General features: G+C 38.7%; 1 protein-coding gene across 1 annotated transcript; it reads right to left on the bottom strand.

Annotated features, from left to right (window-relative positions):
- Nucleotides 1–593: 593 nt before the first annotated feature.
- Nucleotides 594–16,295, bottom strand: ednraa (endothelin receptor type Aa). Its single transcript, XM_041784765.1, has 8 exons — nt 16,031–16,295; nt 14,595–15,110; nt 10,226–10,353; nt 5,033–5,231; nt 3,613–3,765; nt 3,398–3,531; nt 2,262–2,370; nt 594–886 (listed from the first exon to the last, which is right to left on the bottom strand). The coding sequence occupies exons 2-8, from the start codon at nt 15,063–15,065 to the stop codon at nt 749–751; spliced, it is 1,332 nt and encodes a 443-aa protein (XP_041640699.1). The 5' UTR covers nt 15,066–15,110; nt 16,031–16,295; the 3' UTR covers nt 594–748.
- Between the last annotated feature and the right edge of the window lie 3,963 nt (nt 16,296–20,258).

Here is a 20,258-nt window from a genome sequence, read left to right as displayed (position 1 = left end):
AACTGTGTTTGAATATTTAAAGATGTAATTTTTCATTCAGACATTTTCCCTCTTTCCCTGATAAATCAGGGAAGTTGTTGCCAAGCACTCGGAGTGAAATATGAAGCAAATGAACCAAATTTTGTCTCTACTTACACCAATGAGTAAAATACACTGTACAACAGCTCAAATGCCTAATGGAAAAGTGATCCTCGCTTGAGACGGTAACAGACTTTCCTGTTTTTCACTGTCAGAGTTGTGAACGTCTGGCTACAGAACAAACTCATTTCCCATCATTCCCTCTGACAGCAAGCTGTCTGCTTTTCCTTCCTGTAGCTCTGTGCATCCTTCCCAGTAGTGCTGCCCTTTACAGAAATAGCACGCTCAGCCACTGATTGAGAGTCATTTATAGTCACCGTTCAGCTGCATCCTGTTAAAGAGTAGTCCTCCTCCTCCTCCTCCTGCTGCTCCCTCCTTTCTTCTCTCACGCTTGAATGTTACTGTCACTGGGGTTGGGAATACAATAAGGGCTATTTCATAGGAAGAATAGTCCACTGAAAGGCTTTGATAACTTCAGAGTATTTTCCTTTAAATCCATTGTTTGCTTCTTTTGACTCCAATTCCTAATCCATCGCTGCCAGGCTCGTATTTTGCTTCAGTGATGTCGATTTGTTGTCTTTTTAATGTGTATATTTAAAGGTGAGCAGGGATTGCATTTTTAAAGTGGCTTGATACATGGAAGTGCTTATAATATTCCTCAGGAGACATATCAGTCGCTGTCCTTCCTCACGCTACGATCAGTCAGAAGGTTGTTGGGCTCTGGGCTCTTACACTGGATACTGGTACCATTCATAGCTCCGATGCTGCTCAGCTGGTTCTCAGAGTAACACCAACAGCACAAACAAGACTGGAAGAACAAGAAAAGAGAAAATAAAATCAAAATTAAACCAAGAATCACAACTTTTGGGAGACTAATTAGCCTTATGAGTGATATCAGGAGTGGCTACTCTATTTTGTCCAAAAAGAAAACATTTACCAGATACTCATAGATTGTCTTATCAGCAGTCTATGTAATGGCCTTTTATCAAGGGAAAACGTCATCCAGACCTTCCCGGCTCTATTTGAAAAAGTAACTGCACAATATGATCTGCATCATGATGCACACTGAGTTTGGCTAACAACACGCCCTACACATTATTCACTACAGGTGCCTTTTCTTTATTGTAGAGGATACCAGCAAAAGCATAGATTTAAGGATCTTACAACTTACAACACTTAAGATCAGGGCTTCAGAAATCCTGTATAAGTAAATTATACTATTTATAATCCCATAGCTACTTATAAACACAAATACACTATTCTTTATTTATTTCTAATAAGAAATGGCCCTGTATGTTGTCGCTTTCTTTTGTTTTTGATTTTCTGGTTTCACTACTAGAACTCCACTTGCATTTGTGAGAATGACTTTTTGTTTCAAGTCAGCGTTGAATGTAGTCACTGCTGTTTCTGTAACTGAAGAGAAGGGATTAAACAGTGTGACTCACTCTCACTGAGACGCAGCCTGAAGCCATGCTGTATGGCTCAGGTCTGTACAAATAAATAACAAAAGTGCTGCTTGTGATCTTCTGATCCTGTTTATAACTTGGGGGAAATTTTGACTTTACAGTGCCATTCAGTGCTGGTTGTGACGGCATAATCTGACTGGTTGTAGCGAACCAACCTGTTGGGCATTTCAGAACATAAAACGTGGATTAACTTTATTAATCTGTGGCTGATCAGTGACTTCAACCAGGTATGATAACGATGAAAATGTACTGGTTTACTGCCTGTTGTTGTGTATGTGTTTGTGACTCCTTTCAACCATCTCTCAGTGGAAAGGCAAATATATATATGTTTTTCTACTAGTAGGTTTTCCCATATCTACAGCTATATTCTCATTAGCTCGCCCCCTCCCTTCCACAACAGCCCCTTTATCATGCAATCTCAAGGCATGGTTAATCTCCTTACTAGTTCCCTCTGACAGACTTTTACAGTGTTTGACCTCAGCTATACAAAGTGAAAACATAAATCACTGAGCTGCTTTTACATGTTCCTCATGGAATGTCATCACACACATATCCTCTATGTCATTGATAAAGGCTTGAGTTCACTGTTTTCTTTACGAGGCCGGACTAGGTCTGGAGTGTGTGCGTGTTTGTGTACGCTGTGTGAGAGGGAGATTAAGAGTGAGTGTTTGAGTGTTACATGCATTTACATCCATCTGTTGTTAGGAGGTGCTGTACCTTAAAGCAGTTTTTGAACTTCTTGCTGACAAAGTAGAGGATTATGGGGTTTATGCAGGAGTTGATTGATGCAAGGTTGATGCCAAGATAATTCAGAACCAACAGGAAGCTGAAAGCAAAAACAGGAAGTCATCATTAGTTTAAACCTTCTTTGTGTGTGATTTCAGGTGGGCTTAATGGTAAGAAATTCTAGCAAAGCCAGGCATGTTTTTACAAAATTTCTTAAGCATAAGCAAACAAAAGTTGCCCTTACACTAAAAAGAGAATTTTTATTGATTGGATGTTTTAAAGCTTATGGACCCTTTTACAGTTGATGTAGGGTGTAGGTAGCAAAGGAGTTAAAAATAACGTTGACGGGTGCTAGAATTGAAGTGGTCATAGTAAGTTTAGTTGGCAATCTGTGGTGGTAAAATGTAACTTTTAAGCCATTAATATTACCACATTTATTCTGGCACCTGATGCCAGAATAAAAGAGGCAAGACAACAAGTTTTAGTTAATAAAAGCCAATATTTACTGTTGTAAGGATAGATTATTTTATGTACAGTGCTTAACAAATTTATTACACCACGTGTCATAAAAACGAGAAAAAATAAATATTTTGATGAAGTGCTTTAATGCGGACTCTTTCACTTTCAGTGAGCTCCAACGTTTTACCATTTTGAACAGGAATGAGGAATTTCAAACTGAATTCACCTTTTTATACCCAAATTTGAGCCGGCTCACTGGCCTTCTCTAAGTAGTCAGAAATCAATTAAGCATAACATTCAACCACTAAAACCCATTTTCTGGTAAGGAATGCAAGTAAATAACTATAATTTGACATATTAATCAAGAAATAATAAAGTGCTTTACTATTTTTCAGGGTTTTTGTAAATCAGTAAATTTGAAAATTCATGGATAACAATAATAATGATATTTTAGCATTAAAAATATCAATTGGGTTAAAGAGCTTCTACATATTGGTGCATTAACCATTGCAGAAACATAAAAAATGATTTTGGTAATTACCAGTGTTGTTAATTTAGGGCAGCTGTGGCATAAACCTTACTTTGGGTGATGGTCTAATAAATTTCTAAGCACTGTATATGAAAGGTTAGGTCCTATACCCCCAACTTTTGGACTAACTCTAACACACCTGAACAGCTCACAGCGCGTGTTATCTTCAGGGAAGTAAATCATCTTCTTCAGGATTCGGCTGAGATGTAACGGGAACCAGCAGAGGGCAAAGATGAGGACGAGGCAGAAGACAGCTTTTGCCACTTCCCTTCTCTGAAAGAGAAAATAAGATTTCATTAACACCAGTATAGATACGTTTGTACAATGGAGGGTAAGAGATTTTGAGTTAGTTACCTGTTTGAGGTGTTCACTGAGGGCTATCCGAAGGCTGCCATTTCTGTGGTTGAGCATCTCGCAGGTCATCAAAGTGTAGAAAATCGCAGTGCAGGCCAATGGGACGCAGAAGTAGCATGCAAACAGCCACCAGTCCTTAGCCTCCGCATAGAACTAAAAGGAGACAAGCACAGTTATATATCTATATTACATTATAGGGGGTAAAAGGATCTTCTGTAATGTTACAGCTGCATTTTTTTGCTTCTGAGCAGGAATGAACCAAGTCATAAACTCTTTGCTTTTAGGGTAAAACCACCACCAGATGACCCGTGTACTCCTAATCACTCTGCTCCATTTGAGTGCCACATGTGTGTTCTTTGACATGTAGCATGTCTGAAAACAAGTCTCCTCTGGCACATCTGTCTTTCTGTTAAAAAAAACTGTTTGTATGCTCTCAAAACCATAGAATGTTTATGAATATTTTACTCAATTTCCATGGAAATTAAACCTTTAATTTTTAGTTTGCTAATCAAGTCAACTTTGACAGAAAGATAACAAAAATTGGTAAGAATATTTTTATGAAGGGGTATGTTAATGTGCACAAGACTAGTGCGGCACATCTGGCTTTCTGTGAAAAACATGTTTATATGCTCTTAAAACATTCCACAATGTCAAAACCATAATAATTTAATTTTTCCCTCAATTTGCATGAAAAAAAACAAAAATTGCTGAGAATACTTTTATAAATATGTGCTTTTTTATTATCATTATTGCATAAAGAGTCCAAATGTTGCAGATATCTGATAGATTACTCCAGTGTTGGGCACATGTGGCTCAGCTTTAGTGCCCCATATCTCAGGCTTCAGTAATTGCACTTGGCCTGCAATCAATTATGTGCTCCAAGGATGTTAAAAAGGCCACAATCACGTAGAAGAAGTAACCAAGCAAGATTAACTCTTAAAGTTATACTCCACTAAATCTGTTTAGGATGGAGTACTCAGTCCTGGCTTTTAAGGATAATTTGGGTGGAGTTGTACACGTGTATGCATGAGTGAGCTCTAACTGACTTATGTTTGAATAATATATAACCTCATCTTAGCAGGAAATGTTGTAAGTGATGGTTAAAGGCACCTTCAACCAAAATAGAACATCATTGTGCCAATTGGACTTTACAAACACATTAACTCTATAAAAACAACACAGCAGAATGGAATTATTAAGTCTGAAGTAATCTCCATATGCAGCTGGTCTCCTATCTCATCAGTCCTGTAATGTTTTGTCTCTTTTTTTTCAGAATCCAAACACTGTTCTTAGGAGTATCTTAACACCACGTACTATTGCACAGCACGTTCAGGCCTCAGTACAAGCAAAACACAAGGACACGGGAACATTCGACGGTTCTTTTCTTATCCAGAAATGATAGAGAAGGTTGATAGAGTACCTTAATGAAGGGACTCCTGGGTTTGAGCATGCAGGTGGTGAGGTTTTGGTTTCTGTAGGGGAAGCTGACTATGTCGAAGCCGATGGCCTCAGGGACTGCGAGGAAGAGCGACAGCAACCAGATAGACAAAATCTCAATGACTGTAAGCATAGGGATACCAACGCCCTGAACTCTGCTCCAGGATGCAACAGCCCGGTACCTGTAAAGACAAGACAGACACATTACTTATACTATCATAAAGCTCTCTAACCTCTTCAACAACCATACCCTCCCTTTCTTCATCTGCAGTAAAGCTTCATCCTAAAAACGCCTTAAATATCAACTTAACTATCAACCTCAGTATGTAAATGTCTGATTTCTTGTCAAAAATATATGATCAAAGCTGCATTTACCTAAAAATTACAGATAAACATTTTATTTTGTGATATGAAAAGCAAAAATTAAGGCTTGAACTGCTTAATTGGTGTGAAAAAATTTACTTAGTGAGAAATGTAGTCTTTAAATTTGTTGTAAAGTTGTTGTCGATATTCCGTCAGAGGTATTATGACTTACAATCGTAAATATCAAAAGTGTTTTTGAAATTATGATTTGAGGTCTGGGAGGCTAAAATGCATTTGGAGCAGTAAAGTAATTGTGTTGGCATTACACACTTGGGGATTGTTTAGACCAAGGGTGCCCAAACTTTTTCCACTGAGGGCCACATGGAGAAATGTATAAGAATGGTAGGGCCACTTTCATGTACTGTACCTTGAAGATATTAAAGCTAGTAAAACCATTCTAATGTAGGTTAAGATATTTTTCATGATTTTGTGTTTATGTGGCTATTTGGTGGAGACAAGGCAAATAACCAAACAATTTAAGGATTTTGATGATGTCAGTCAGCTTTCAGGAGGCCCTCGTTGGCCCTGACTATCCCTGATTCGCACCTGGAAGGCTACTGATGCTGCTATTTGCGACCATAATCAATTAGGGCATTATAAATTATATGATTTTACTTTGGTTGCCAATATGTTTAGCATTTCAGTGTTGTTTTAGTTTAATCACATATTTAAAAAAAACATCCTTAAATTCTTCTTGTCAAAATGTTTGTTTACAGAATTAGCATGGGAGCATTGCCTTGTACTGAAACTAAGAAGTACAACAGAGTCAGGCATTTTAAACTGTTTTCATGTCATTTTGGATTTTTCTGCTGTAGGGTATTTGTCCTTCTGTTTGGATAAAACCTTTCAGAAATATATCAAAGATTTAAACATAGACTTAACCACGGAAAAAGGAACATACTATGGATTGAAAAAGAAATAAGAGATCATTTAAAGTGGTTTAGATGACTTCTGACTTTTCCACTGAGCTGTCTGTGAGTTTTTGAAGTTAAATGAAACATCAAGGCGCAGTGGCAGACTTCCATCACTGTGGCTGCAGGGAGACACTGTCTCAGCCTTAACCAAAGTGTGTTGAAAAAGACAAAAAAAAAGCATGGGATTAATCAGGATTAAAAATATTAGTGCATTAATTGTGGCCCTAATTAATTGTGATTAACTTGATTAGTCTTTACAGTCCTAATTTTAAGTCATGCTTTCAATCAAGGAATCTAACGTTGTTTTATACGAAAAAAGTCACCCATAAGACTACCTCTGCATTACCAAAAATTAAAGCCATTTAACTATTTGTTCCACTTTTGTCCTGTTATTAAAACGGCACATAGCCTGCAGTACGTCTTCAATGTGCCAACTTTACTGGCGTTTCATAATCTAGCTTACTGTCCATAATGTGTAGCTCTGTAGCCTGATAATACCATTAACTGATGGAAAAGACTTTACAGCCCTTTAATATGCTCACAATCTGACAGAAAACTGGGCAGAGGTAAGCCGTATTACACATATGCTGTGTGTAATACCATTATATTGAAGGGCTGCACAGTCATGTTAATGAAAATACAAAAACTTTCTTTCTTTCTTTCTTTCTTTCTTTCTTTCTTTCTTTCTTTCTGTCTTTCTGTGGCCACACCTCATCTTTTTTTTTTTTTTTTTTTTGATTGAGTGCCCTTTGGTGGCAGAATTGACATGCTGCTTATCTGACTCACTTTGTATAGTCCAGTGTCATGCAAATTAAGTAGCTATGTTGTCTGGGATTTATATTGCTATCACATTTTAAGTCAATAAAAAAGCAGGAATATAGAGTTTTATTAGATTAAATGGATGTAATAAGGGGACTGTATGCTACTGAAGCAGGAGTTATTGTGATATTCTATTAGCTCTCCTTAGAGAAATTTAAGTTAGTAGTATCAAATATAACACTAATGCTGAGCTATGAAAATAAGTCTTTTTATGAATGGACACTGGCTGCAGTAGTTCATCTGCTTTAAGTCATTTAAAAGAAAGGAGTGCAGTATCCTTCCCTCTCCTGACTGACAAAGCTAACAACATTTTTCTCTATGCATGGCAGCACACCAAACACAACAAACTGCTCAGTCAGCAAAGAATATGAAAAGGTTAAGAATTGATGAGGAGAGATGATCAATTGTTTATTTTAAATATCTAATATTTATATTTTAGAAGCGAAGCCTCCAAACAGACCGGCCCATGTTGGCAGAGGGGTCTGTCTGCTGGCTCCTGTTTCCCTCGCACTGAATCCTTGTTTGCTTGTTTGTTTCATTAATGGAAACCACTTGTCGAAATGTTTTAGTAAAATCCTGCATCAAGATTTTATGGCAAAAACAATATATTTTTCATGACACATTTGAATTTCTCTGTTGAACAACATGGCGGCATTTATATTTTACTAAGTGGTAATGTAGCCACCTTTTTCTCTCCCTCCAACATTGAAAAGATACAAAACAGTCTCAAGTACTTCAATAATAAACGCACACAAACATCTGCTCTTGAACGCCACTGTAGAGCCCTGCAGTCTTTTTCTCATAATAGAGGTCATTAAATATATCTGCCCAGTTGAACCTTGGAGCTTTAGAGCCTCTTATCTTGTCTAAGTTTTGTCTATAGTGCATAAGGAAAGATGACGCTTAGCTTCTGCACTTCATGATCATCATTTATTCATTGAGGAATTTCTATTAAGATACTATTATAAAATATACTAGATAGAGCTGGTGATATTACCATCATATATAGAGTTTAATGTCCATATATCGTACACTTAATGTTGCATATGATATAAATGGTTCCGGATGGTTCCATTAAAGAAGCTCATCCAAAAAGTTTTCAGACAGACAGAGCATTTAGGTAACACTTATCAGTACTGACCCTTCTGGAAACTCACTACTAACTTCACTAAAATTTTACTACATGTACTGACTATAGCAGTTTAACTGAAATACCAACAAAACACTCTCATATTTAAAGGGAAAAAAAATCCAGTTTCATTTTCTAACAGATACCGTTTTAATTGTGATATAATATTATCATCCATATATCCAGCTATGAATAAAATATCTTGCACATTATATGAGGTGTTTTAATTTTGAACATGTTGTGCAAAAACATCGTGCTGGCCTTATAAAACCAGCAGATTTTAATGGAAAACTTTTTTTTTTTCTAAAGATTAAAGTAGCATGTTGGTTATGATGTACACATATCATGTATGAGGAGTTTAGGAGAAACATTACGATTCAATGCTATACAATTCAGTGCCATTCAGTATAAAAAATGCAATGCCAAACAATGCAATGGTGTGCGGCGTGATGCTATATGATAATGCCATACAGTATATAACAGTACATCACAATACAATATGATTTGATATTATGAAATATTGGCACAATACAGCACGATATGAAAAACATTATACACCATATAATAGGATAGCATAGGTTAGGATGGGATGGAATACCAGACAACACAACACGATACCACATGACACGGCACGATACGATACAATATGATACAATACGTAATGGTATTGTATCATTTTGGAATTTTTTAAAGGGTTCTTTACTATTGGGAGATGGGCTAATGGCGGAGGTCTGCGCTGTTACCACTTTACACCAGGAGATGGCGGACTTCAATGAGTAACTTCAATCCCAGCAGCATTTTGGGTGTGTTTCTATTCAAAGTTTTGGAGTTTATGGAGTTTGAAATACGCACGCCCAGTCGAGGAGATGAGTCGGAGCATAACAGAGAAAAAGAATACTCAAAATGCTGGGAGGAATAGAGGAATATTCACCCTCTGCCATGACTTTCAGTCGTCCGGTGAGACCATGGGTGCTTCCCCCATGACAGTCCACACATAGCGAAGCCAATGCTTTTCCTCACCGGGAGTAATCGGCAAATGAGATTTTGGGAGTGATCCAGATCACCGTCTGGATCCAGGAATGTTTTTAAAGGATTCTTCACTATTGGGAGATAGGGTTAATGGCGGAGGTCTGCGTTCTCTGATTGCTTTTCTAGTTTTTTACTTCAATGTAGGAAAATTCTCTTTATTTGATGATAAGCATGAATCATTATTTGTTTATTGCAGAGAAAGAGAGAGGGAAAAAGAGAGAAAGGAAGAGAGAGAAAGAGGGAGAGAGAGCAGCACGCTAGTTTGATTTTTGCATTAAAACAACATAAAACATTCAGATGAGCCAGGAACATTCAGCTTTAACTCCTGTCTTTCCTTCTTTGTTTCGCCGTTTTTTTGTCATGCCAAAAAGAAATGTTAATCCAGTAGTGAAATCACGTGACTCTCAGCAGGTGTATTATCAGTGATTGTGGATGAGATCGATGAGGGAAAGGAGTTGATAAAACTTTGAGGAGTTTTCAGACTTGTACCTATTGAGATTTTAGTTTTTCCTCATAATAACTCTCTCTCTGTCCCTCGTGGATCATCTGATGATCAGCTCAGAGAAGTTTATACAGAAAAAATGCCCTGACATTTTGGAATCTGCTTGTGGCTCTGCGAGTGTTTAAGTCAGAAATTTATCCACATCATGAGAAGCTAATTAAGCCGAGGGTTGCCGTTGTGTTCTCAAACTACACACCTTAAACTCAACTCTGGATATGCCCAGATTAAAGGCCAGTAGCAAGATGCGTTTTTTTTTTTGTTTGTTTTTCTTTTTTAGAAAATGTTTGTTCACCTGTTGAGTGCTTATTTGGCAAGGTTCCAGGTTTAACTCTATAAGGTAGATCAAGGAGCATTTAGCTGGCTGGCAGAGCTCCTCATATGACTTTATAATACAGCAGTGTTGAGTGTGAAAGCACTGACCTGTCCACGCTGAGGGCACACAGGTTCAGAACAGTGATGCCCACTGAGGCTTTCTGCAGGAAGGGCACCATTTTACACAGAAACAAGCCAGCAGGACTGTCGACAAAAGGAAAGCGCTGAGCCAGGAGCTGGTGGGAAATAACATTTAACAACTGTGACATCAACACTTATGTTATCATGCGCACGACACAATTTAAAACAAAAAACAAAAAAACACAGTTTGGTTTTGTAAATAAGAACCCCAACGTCATCTAAATGTCAGAGCAGGTTTAGTCAGATATGATCCAGATGAAAGTCATCAGCTGATAAAACTCTACATCTCCTACAAATATAAACTCCTCCAAACTTATAATGAAGCGCCATTTCCACAACCTCTTATCTTATTACTTCCTCTGGGATATGAAGTCAAGGCTGTATGAGTGGAGGCCTTTGTCTCTGTCAAACTGGACTTGGCACTTTCCCTGCAGTCCAACACAACCTGCACTTACACAGTTTACTAACAGCTGAAGCTAAAGGAAGAACTTCATGGTGCTTCCTGGCTCTCTGTTGTGTACTCGAGCTGTTAAAGTTTCCCAGGAGCACAGAGGAGCAGCAGAGGAAAGAGGCCCACGTCACTGTTTTTAGTGTATAAGTAGCTGATTATTTTTGGAAACGACTGTCATGGCCCCAAGGATGTGAACAAGGGGCCTCAGCATGGTCTCAACATTGAAGACGTGGCTCTGTCTTTGTTTGTGTATAAACTCACCCCCAGTAAGATTTTGTTTCCTTTCTGCACGTGTTGCTCCGACTACAAAGTCCCTTTACCCTCAAAGTCCCAAGTTAATTCTAACCAGGTGGCTTTTCCTATTTTTTTTCTCATGTAAAAAGGCGTCCAATAATCCAGTTGAGAGATCTGGATGACTGATTGCTTCATCATTCTTAGTTATTATACAAAGCACGACATTATTTACTGGTATTAATCAACCTGAGGCAGCAGCCCAGAACATAATCTATTATCATTAACCCACGTCATATTTTAAGGGCTCAGCTTGTGATGCCAAGGTAAACACATTAGTTATGAACTACTAAAATTAGGACATAGTTAACACCAGGAATTACCCTAACAATGTTTAAATGGAGTTTGCAGGGCAGAAAATCATTTAGAAAATTAAAGATTGTTATTTTTCTGTATTTTAATGCTTAAGAATAGATCTAGGAAGATTTTTTAGAACTGATTTCCAAGTAGTCACATTAGTTTTCAAAATGTTTAATGCAGAAGAGTAATTAGTCTCAATTTAAAAGTAAATGACGACTGAACATAACATAACTAAAATGTCTGAAACCACCCTAAAATCGATGAAAAGGAGATTGTATGGGCATATTTTGGTGGATATTATATAATAAGGGCATGAGATAAAGCTTTAAATCTTGTCTTGAGTGAACAATACACTGTCAAAAATTACCAGGATTAATCTTACAACTTGATAAGGCACTCAAGGGGCTACAAAGTCCCCATACAGTGATTTTTGGGTCTTCCATAGATTCAGCATGACATCAACTGCAAACAAGGATATATCACAGTTTTCTTTACCCACTGTGATCCGGTTTATGGTTTGGTTTAGTTATAATTAGTGCAGACAAATGATTAAAAAATTTAATCAGATTAATCACAGGGTTGCTATGGATTAATTTCGATTAATCATGATTAAATATCATTCATTTTTAATGTAAACTTAAAATAAAAAGTAAGGCAATTTGTGTTTGGTACATTATTTCCTTGTTGTAACAATGCTTCTTGGTAATAAATCTTATACCCTTGGAAAGCCTGTTTATTACCCTTTTAATTGATGCCACATTTGTAAGGATCATGCGTTTGTGGGATGAGCAGCAGAGCTGAGTATATGGGTTGCGCCCATGAAAAATGTGCCAAATCTTCTCTGCCAATGCGAAACAGCTTATTTTGCTGATGCTATTGACTCTGGTTTGGGGCTTCTGGTAACCCCAGGTGCTGCCAATCAGGTGCCTGATTAGCAGCACCTGTGAGCATGGGCCCTGCTACAGTGGTCAGTAGATGTCTGCTTCAAGAATTGGTATGCCATGTTTGACTGATCTGGATAGGGCCCGTCGGTTGGGCAACTTCAAGCTGGTGTTCCACAAAACCAAGTTACGGCATTGTTTGGAGTGAACCATAGTACCATCTCCAAACTGAAGGCCAAGTTCCATATAATTGGGAATGTCAGAAACAGGCCGCGAAGTGGGCATTCCAAAAGACAGCACCCCAAGAATACTGTTTTCTCACCCTGTCAGCAAGAACTCTATCCTCCAAGATGACAACACTCGCCCCCACAGAGCGGGGTTTATCAGAGACTACCTCCAGAATATGGGAGTGGAGAGGATGGAATAGCCTGCCAGCAGTCTTGACCTTAACCCCTTTGAACACTTGTGGGATCAGCTTAGGTGTGCTGTTCGTGCCAGAGTGACCAACACAACCACGTTGGCTGACTTGCGACAAATGCTGGTTGAAGAATGGGATGCATATCCAATAAGCTGGAAGTGCTTTGGTGAAAAGAAAACTCCTTCCTGCAGAATGTGCATAATACTTTATGTCGGTTGACTGTTCCATCTTATTTTTTGTACTCAAATTTCCCATCAAGAGGGCTGTTTAGCGTCTTCCATATCGTTTTGGTTGGTCACTACCAGATCAACAGCCCATTTGCGCATGCGCGGCAGCATGCTCGATGGTAACCCTACTTGGACAAAATGCCCAAAATGTGTTGCCAGAGACGTTTCAGGGATTTTGAGTTATTGTGCGCTTTAAATGGGTTAATTGCTTCAAATTTTTTGATCAGATTAATCATGATGATGGATTAATCCGCATTAATGCTTCAATTTTGACAGCCCTAGTTATAATGCCTTCTCCTATTGTTATAAATAGGTTCTTCATGTTTTATGTTTTTCTGTTGCTTCCAAAGCTTTTGACACCTGATATTATTATATTATTATATTATTATATTATTTTTTATGAACACCTGAGAAAAATGTACATACATTTTAGTTAAGTCAGTTGTCCTTTGACAATGAGAACAATTTGATTGTTTTCGAAAGACTTTGACTTATTTATCTCATAATCTCTGGATAAAGGTGTTTCCCTGAGATAATGAATTCTTCATTACCCCAATACTTTGGGAAATTAAGAAATCATCACAATTATCTTAACACATGTGGCTGAATAAGTGAATATCTTGTAAATTTTGTAGATGCATGTAAGCTTAGGGCTTTCATTTACACCCTGAGGTTAGTCAAACTTTTTAACCATGCCTTGATTTAACACAAACTTTATAGGTTTCTTTTTTTAGTTTTTGAAAATAAAATCTTGAGATTAAACTATCTGAAATCATTTTACAACTTGACAAGGCACAAAAGGGGCTACAAAGTCCAAAATCCCTCAGATTTGGGGTTTACTTTTGGGTGTTCCACAGATACAGCATGGTATTGTCTGCAAACAAGGATATGTCACAGTTTTCCATTCCCACTGTGATCTCATTTACAGTTTGGTTCAGTTCTGATGTGTTTTCCCCGTGGTTGTAAATAGGATCTTCATGTTTTTCTGATGCCTCCAAAGCATTCTGACACCAGATATTTGTCGGAACAGTCACATAGATTAATTTTGTTGTGAACATCTAAGAAAATTACAGAAGAATTAACACATTTTTGGAAAGTCAGTTCCCCTGTGATGAGGAAATTTTGATAGTTTTCTTGAGATCTTGACTTATTTATCTTATAATCTCTTGATAAAAACACTGGTTTCCATGTGATAACAATTATATCTGAATCGTTATCCCAGTGTGTTGAGAAATGTATTTGTTATTAGAAAATCATCACTGTTATCGTTACATAATGAACTAGATAAGTAAAGATCTCAAGAAAATGAAACTCACTCATTATCACAGGGAAATGCAATAAAATAAAACTGTGGATGTACAGTATGTAAGGTTAGGATTAGGCAACTATTCAATCATACCTTTACTTAACATAAACTTTAAACATAGGCCTTGAATTTTTTTTTTAAATAAACTCTGGAGATAGAAGATAATGACTAATATCCAACGTCAATACACCACTGTTGGCGTGCAGCTACAGCCTCATTCCTGTGTTTATTTAAGCTGGCCATATCCCTGCTCCTCTCATCACTAATCTGCCCACACAAGGATGATAACAGCGTCTAACTGATTAGACTTTCCCGTCTACATGCACGCTCCCTTACACCCCTTCCCCCCATTTCCCGTCTGTAAAGTCCCAGTTTATCTATGGTATCACCTCCATTGTTGCTGCATTTCTTCATATCAACACATAGACCTGTCACTTTGAGAAATAAGGCTGAAGTCCATACCTTGTATATAGTGATGGGTATATCAGTGATAATGTAGATAAGGTCTCCAAGTGCCAGACTGGCGATGAGAGCATTGGGCCCATTCCTCATGCACTTGTGCTGGTAAATAATCCTCAGCAAAGTGGCGTTGCCAACCAGGCCAACCACAAACACTACAATGGAAATGACTGTGTTGATGTACTTGAAATAGTGATTGATGGTCGTCTTTTCAATGCACATGGGTAGCTGCTTCATAGTGATGCTTGCATTTCCTTCGTTTGCTGGTACCGCAGCATGTCTGTCCCTCAGAAAGCGGCCGGGCCCCGTGCTGGGGCTGCTGGTGGTGCTTTGGAAAGCCGGAGAGTGGGGGGTGGAGTGGACAAGGAAGCCCTCCTCTGGTTCGACTCTGTTTGTCTGGCACATACCACTGGCTGCCATACAGGCCATTAGCAGCAACATATGCACAACTGGGATGCCCATTATGGTAGACATTTGGTGCTTTGATTTCACTGATTGAAAGACTGTCCCAATATATCACTGAGGAGAGAAGAAAACACAAGGAATATTGGTTATTTTTCAGACAAAACAGCAACTAAACAAGCAAATTCTAGTCCTTGAACATTTTCTGTCTTGTTAAACAATGGTGTCGGTTACAAGAAAGTTGAAATGTCTTTCAGAAGCTGTAAGGAAGCAGCACAACTTCTTCAAGACTTCAAAAAGGCTTTGCCAAGGGGGCACAGATGGGGAATGCCAGCAGTAGTTACAGTCAGACTTTGAAGGGACAAAGCATCAGTAGAGCACAACGGGCAACTCGTTTGTTGGAAAGCTGAGCTTTCGTTTATGTCTTTGTGTCGATAATGTTACATCTACACAGAGCGGCTTTGTGTCTCCACATGCTGTTTTCATAGAGAGCCCCTGATTTCCTCAGTTTTGCATTCTCCCTCTGTTTCTAATTTGGAGAGGTTTAAACATGTGGTTACAACGATGAGAGGTCTTTTTCTACATCAAGGATTGGAGGGTTGAGTTTTCAATTTTGTCGCAAGAACAATGTTGGAATAAGAATCCAGAATAAAATAAAATGCATTGAATTTACTTATGAATACTGCCGTAAATACAAAGATATCCTCACCCTTACACAGTAAAAATAAAAAGTGCAAACTGTCTGGACAAAATCAGTGCAAGTCACTCCACACAACTCCATCCAAGGAGCAGATAAAGTTTCAAACTGTGACATCCTCAGTGAAGCCCTTTTCATCATGTTACAGCGCAGGCAACTCTTATAGCCCAGAGTTCTTCCTGTTCAGAGTCCCAGCTGTCACCAAGTACACAAAGAACTATTTAGCAGCCAGCCCTTCAAGTAGCATCACAGTTTAGCATCAGCATGACACTGCTGGGATCTGTGACAGCACGCAAACTGATCCATCCATAAATAATAAATACGTTTGGTTTTCACCTACCTCTTCTAAAATGTCTGCCTGGCCCCCTTGGAAAGCGTCAGGCAAACTTTCAGCTGAAGCCCCCAGACATCTGTATCACATCACATGAGTAATTAACGTACTATCAAAGCCGCAGCGGATCCCACTTGGTTTGAGCAATGCACCCGTCTGCTCTGAGGTGCCTTCGCATTATGGCTCAGAGTTTCCTGTGGAGAGTTTGCAGTATGTCTGAGTGTGTGTGTGTGTGAAGTTGTGTTTATGAGTGTGTGTGTGTCAGAGCACCAGTGAGACACTTTGACTGGGTGGGATAGTAAATCTCCACCTCCCTTTGGTAACAGACTGGGCCCCCCTTTGGAAACATCTCCCCCTGCTCTCCGCTCTCTCTGAGGCACCGCCTGCTGACAGTCATCTCAGAGGCACATGCACCAAACACACACAAATAGGGGAAGGGGCATCTGGGAGCTGAACGCCCATCCAATCTGCCCTTTTTCCTTAAATCCCTCCTACCTTCTCCTCTGACTCACATCATGTCTTGTATACATTACATGCAACTGTTTCCTCACACGAGAAGGAGCAGAGATAAGATGGGTGAAGAGGGCAGGAGGAAGCCAGTCCATGTTATGATTTTATGTTTCCTCAGTTTTAAACAGGGAAAAGTGGGAGAAAACCATCAAAATGCCTTTACCTCAACAGACTAAGCAATGCATGGGTGGTCAAACCACATCACACTTTCTGTGCAGTAATTAATCTCTATATTGCCTGTAAATGTGCATAATGACTGTGTGGTTAATTATCCAGACAAGCATTCACTTTATTACCAAACATGTCAATTAAAACCCAATGAACTGGTTTTTCCGCGCATAAGAGAAACAAAACAAACAGCAAAACAACACTTCTGAATCAGACAGTGCTCTTTGTGTTATGTCTGAACAAGAGAAGAGGAACGGTTCAATGTCAGAGAGATGAGTGCTTCTACATCAGCGCCCATTATGGATTCCAAAATGGACCATTTATCATGATGTGTGCTGAGAGCAGGAAGAGGCCTATCAAAGTCACCACATCAGTCTTCTCCCAATGCTGAAGAGCTGACACAGCAATGACTTAAAGAGGAAAAGCACTCAATTAGAAAAATTAGATGGGATTCCTCTGATAATTTTGTGCATATTTGTTAAAAACAGAGGATTCTCCACTGAACATAGTTCAGTCAGGAGCGCTGTAGTCATACATTTCACCATTATATTGCAAAATGGATTTACATTTTTACTTGGTGGAGAAGGCTCTGCTCAAAAGATGCCCCTTTGGGTTAGTCAAAAGGCATGCTTTGACTTTCAAGGGAGCACATGGCCAGAAACCCCAATATGGATAGATAAATTTATGACAACACAATAAAATTAGTTCAAAAGCAATTAATCCATAGTAGTATGAATCTGAATATGAGGGTGCAACAAGCTTAATGCTATGAAGGAGGAGGCTGGGGTGGAGGAGGTGAAGCTTTGCCAGCAGCAGCGTGGTGCATCAGCATTAATGCAAGCAGAGATTAGTGAGAAGTACATGATAGTTAAATACACCACTGTGTTGAGAGAAAGAGCTGTATGGCTGTGGGAGCTGGGAGGCAATAATTGGGATCAGCTGGCCATCAGCTGTTCATGGCTGGACGTATGACTACCATGTCCTACATGAACTAACTGTTGGCTTCATGAAGCAAAGATACAGAATCTAGATGTCATCCACTCATAAAAGAAAAATGTACTTAGATTTTTAAAGATATATATTTTTGGGCTTTTTAATGGCTTTATTGAGAGTGTAGGACAATGGATAGAGTTGGAAACAGAGATGAAAGAGTTGGCGAGACAATGAGGAAGCCACAGGCTGGACTTGAACCCGGCTGCCCACGCATATGGACTGCAACCAAACTACCAGGCCATCTGCATCCCAGGTTTTAAAAACATTTCTAAAGATTTTTTTTTGTTTGGTTTTTTGCCTTTATTCCAAAAGGACAGCTGGAGAGAGACAGGAAATATGGTGAGAGAGATCCTGCGACCAGTGCATCATGGACTATAGCCTCTGCTTATGGGTGTCTGCTCTACCAACTGAGCCAAAGTGACGCCCAGATTCTTTTATTCAAAGTCTTTAAATTTCTGGACCTTGTGTTTACACTAAAATTAAGGTAAATTTAAGGTACAAAATGTATATTTTTTCACTGAAATATCTACATCGATTAAAAAAACAACTACTTCTCTTACATATCTACATTACATCAAATATTTCCAACAGTTCTCAAAGCCAGAGAAATTCTTAATATTCATAGTTGTAATGGGACATATCTCATCTTTGGAGCTGCTACAACAGACATGCATGCTTGTTATTGATGGGGAAATGTCAGATGTTATATCAAACACTGCTACATAAGGGAGCGTGAAATGCAACTGCTACTGCTGAGTGTTTTTTCACCCATTTCCTACATTTTGCTTCATTCATTTTACCTCCTGCCAAGAAGCATCCCCACAGCATGATGCTGCCACCACTGTGCTTCACGGTGGGGATGGTGTGTTTCTGTTGTTGCGCAGTGTTTGGTGTGTCTTGTCTGATGATTTTGGTCTCATCAGACCACAGAACTTTCTTATACTTGACCATGCAGTCTCTCAAATGCCTTTTGGCAAACTCTAGTCAAGATTTAACATGAGTTTTCTTCAACAGTGGCTTTGTCTTTGTCTCTCCCACAAATTTTTGACTGGTGAAGAACTTGTGCAACAATCTTAACTCTTCAGAGTAGTCATAGGTCTCACTAGTCTCTTTCACGCACGGTCACTCAGTTTGTGAGGACAGCCTGATCTAGGCATATCTACGTACTCCTTCCATTGCTTGATGATGGATTTAACTGAACTCTGGGGTGCCTAGTGCCGTTGAAATTCTTTAGTTACCATCCCCTGACTTACACTTTTGTATAACCTTTTCTCTGAGTTGCTTGGAGTGTTCATTTGTCTTCATGGTGTAATGGTAGCCAGGAATGCTGATTGATCAGTGACTGGACTTTCCAGACACAGGTGTCTTTATACTACAATCACTTGGGACACCTTCACTGCCCTCAGGTGATCCCCATTTCATTACTTGTGAGACTACTAGCACCAGGTGGCTGGACTACTGTTGAATTAGGTCAGTCACTTTACAGGGGGTGAATGTTAATATATTTATGTAATCACTTATTTTACCCACATATTTTTATTTAATTGACATTATTTTGTAAAAATCTGATTTCACTCTGACATTAAAGAGATTATTTTTGGTTAAAAAAAAAAGCCAAGTTATATTGACCATGATTGATTTATAAAACCAATTAAAGGGGCCACTGAAGGCAGAATTTACTTGCCATGTGTTTAGATAAATCAAACCTTTAACTGTAAAAGATAAAAATTCTATCTGGTACATATACAGCAACTTAAACTCAAGTTCCTTCTTTTGTTTGGAAAGAGTCACCATGGCGAGATTATTTCTGGTCAGTTGTATGTGTGTAAATGCTGACTATCTTAATCAGTAAGAAGAACCTATGGAATATTATCTATGCAAGCCCTAATCAGACATGCATTTTAACCTTTGCTTCATTTTCTTGTGATGAGAAACAACTTCTGGGTGTTTTCTAGAGATCTCAACCCTGTCATGCTGTTATATCAAGAAAACATCTGTGGCTTCCTCTAAACAACACGTCGATTTCTCAAAATCTCAAGACACTGACTGGACTGATCACTGGAGAAAAAGCATTGTTGTCCTGACTTTACAAAATTTGCTAAGTAGAAATCAGAGGAAAGAACTACAATTTACTCATCACACTGGAAAACAGGGAAAATAAAAGCATGAGTACATACCCCCTTAGGACTTCCATCATTTTCTATGTTAAGATATCGTAAATATACAACATTAGTAAGTACCTGTGAGTAGTTTGATGCACCACATGCGTGAAATCAGAACTCCCCTTTAACCCAAACAGTGAGTTTATGATGAAAGACAGAGAAATCTCTGTGTACATGTAGCATGATGGGTTATCAGACAATTGGTCCTTAGGCATAAACATGTAACAAAGACCTCCCGCCCCCCCCCCACACAGCTTGAGAAACACATAGATATGTCATTTACAGTGTTTGGTTGTTTAATATATTATTTGTGTTTTATTATTTTTCTTTTTCATATCTCTGTAGTGATTGTCTTCTGTTTTGAGTTGTTTTTATACAGCATACAGTGATGCAGTGCGGTGCAG

The sequence above is a fragment of the Cheilinus undulatus genome, linkage group 4, assembly GCF_018320785.1.
Source record: "Cheilinus undulatus linkage group 4, ASM1832078v1, whole genome shotgun sequence".
NCBI lineage: Eukaryota > Metazoa > Chordata > Actinopteri > Labriformes > Labridae > Cheilinus > Cheilinus undulatus.
The sequence above is the reverse complement of the archived record's forward strand: the minus strand, read 5'-3'. Positions and strand labels throughout refer to the sequence as shown.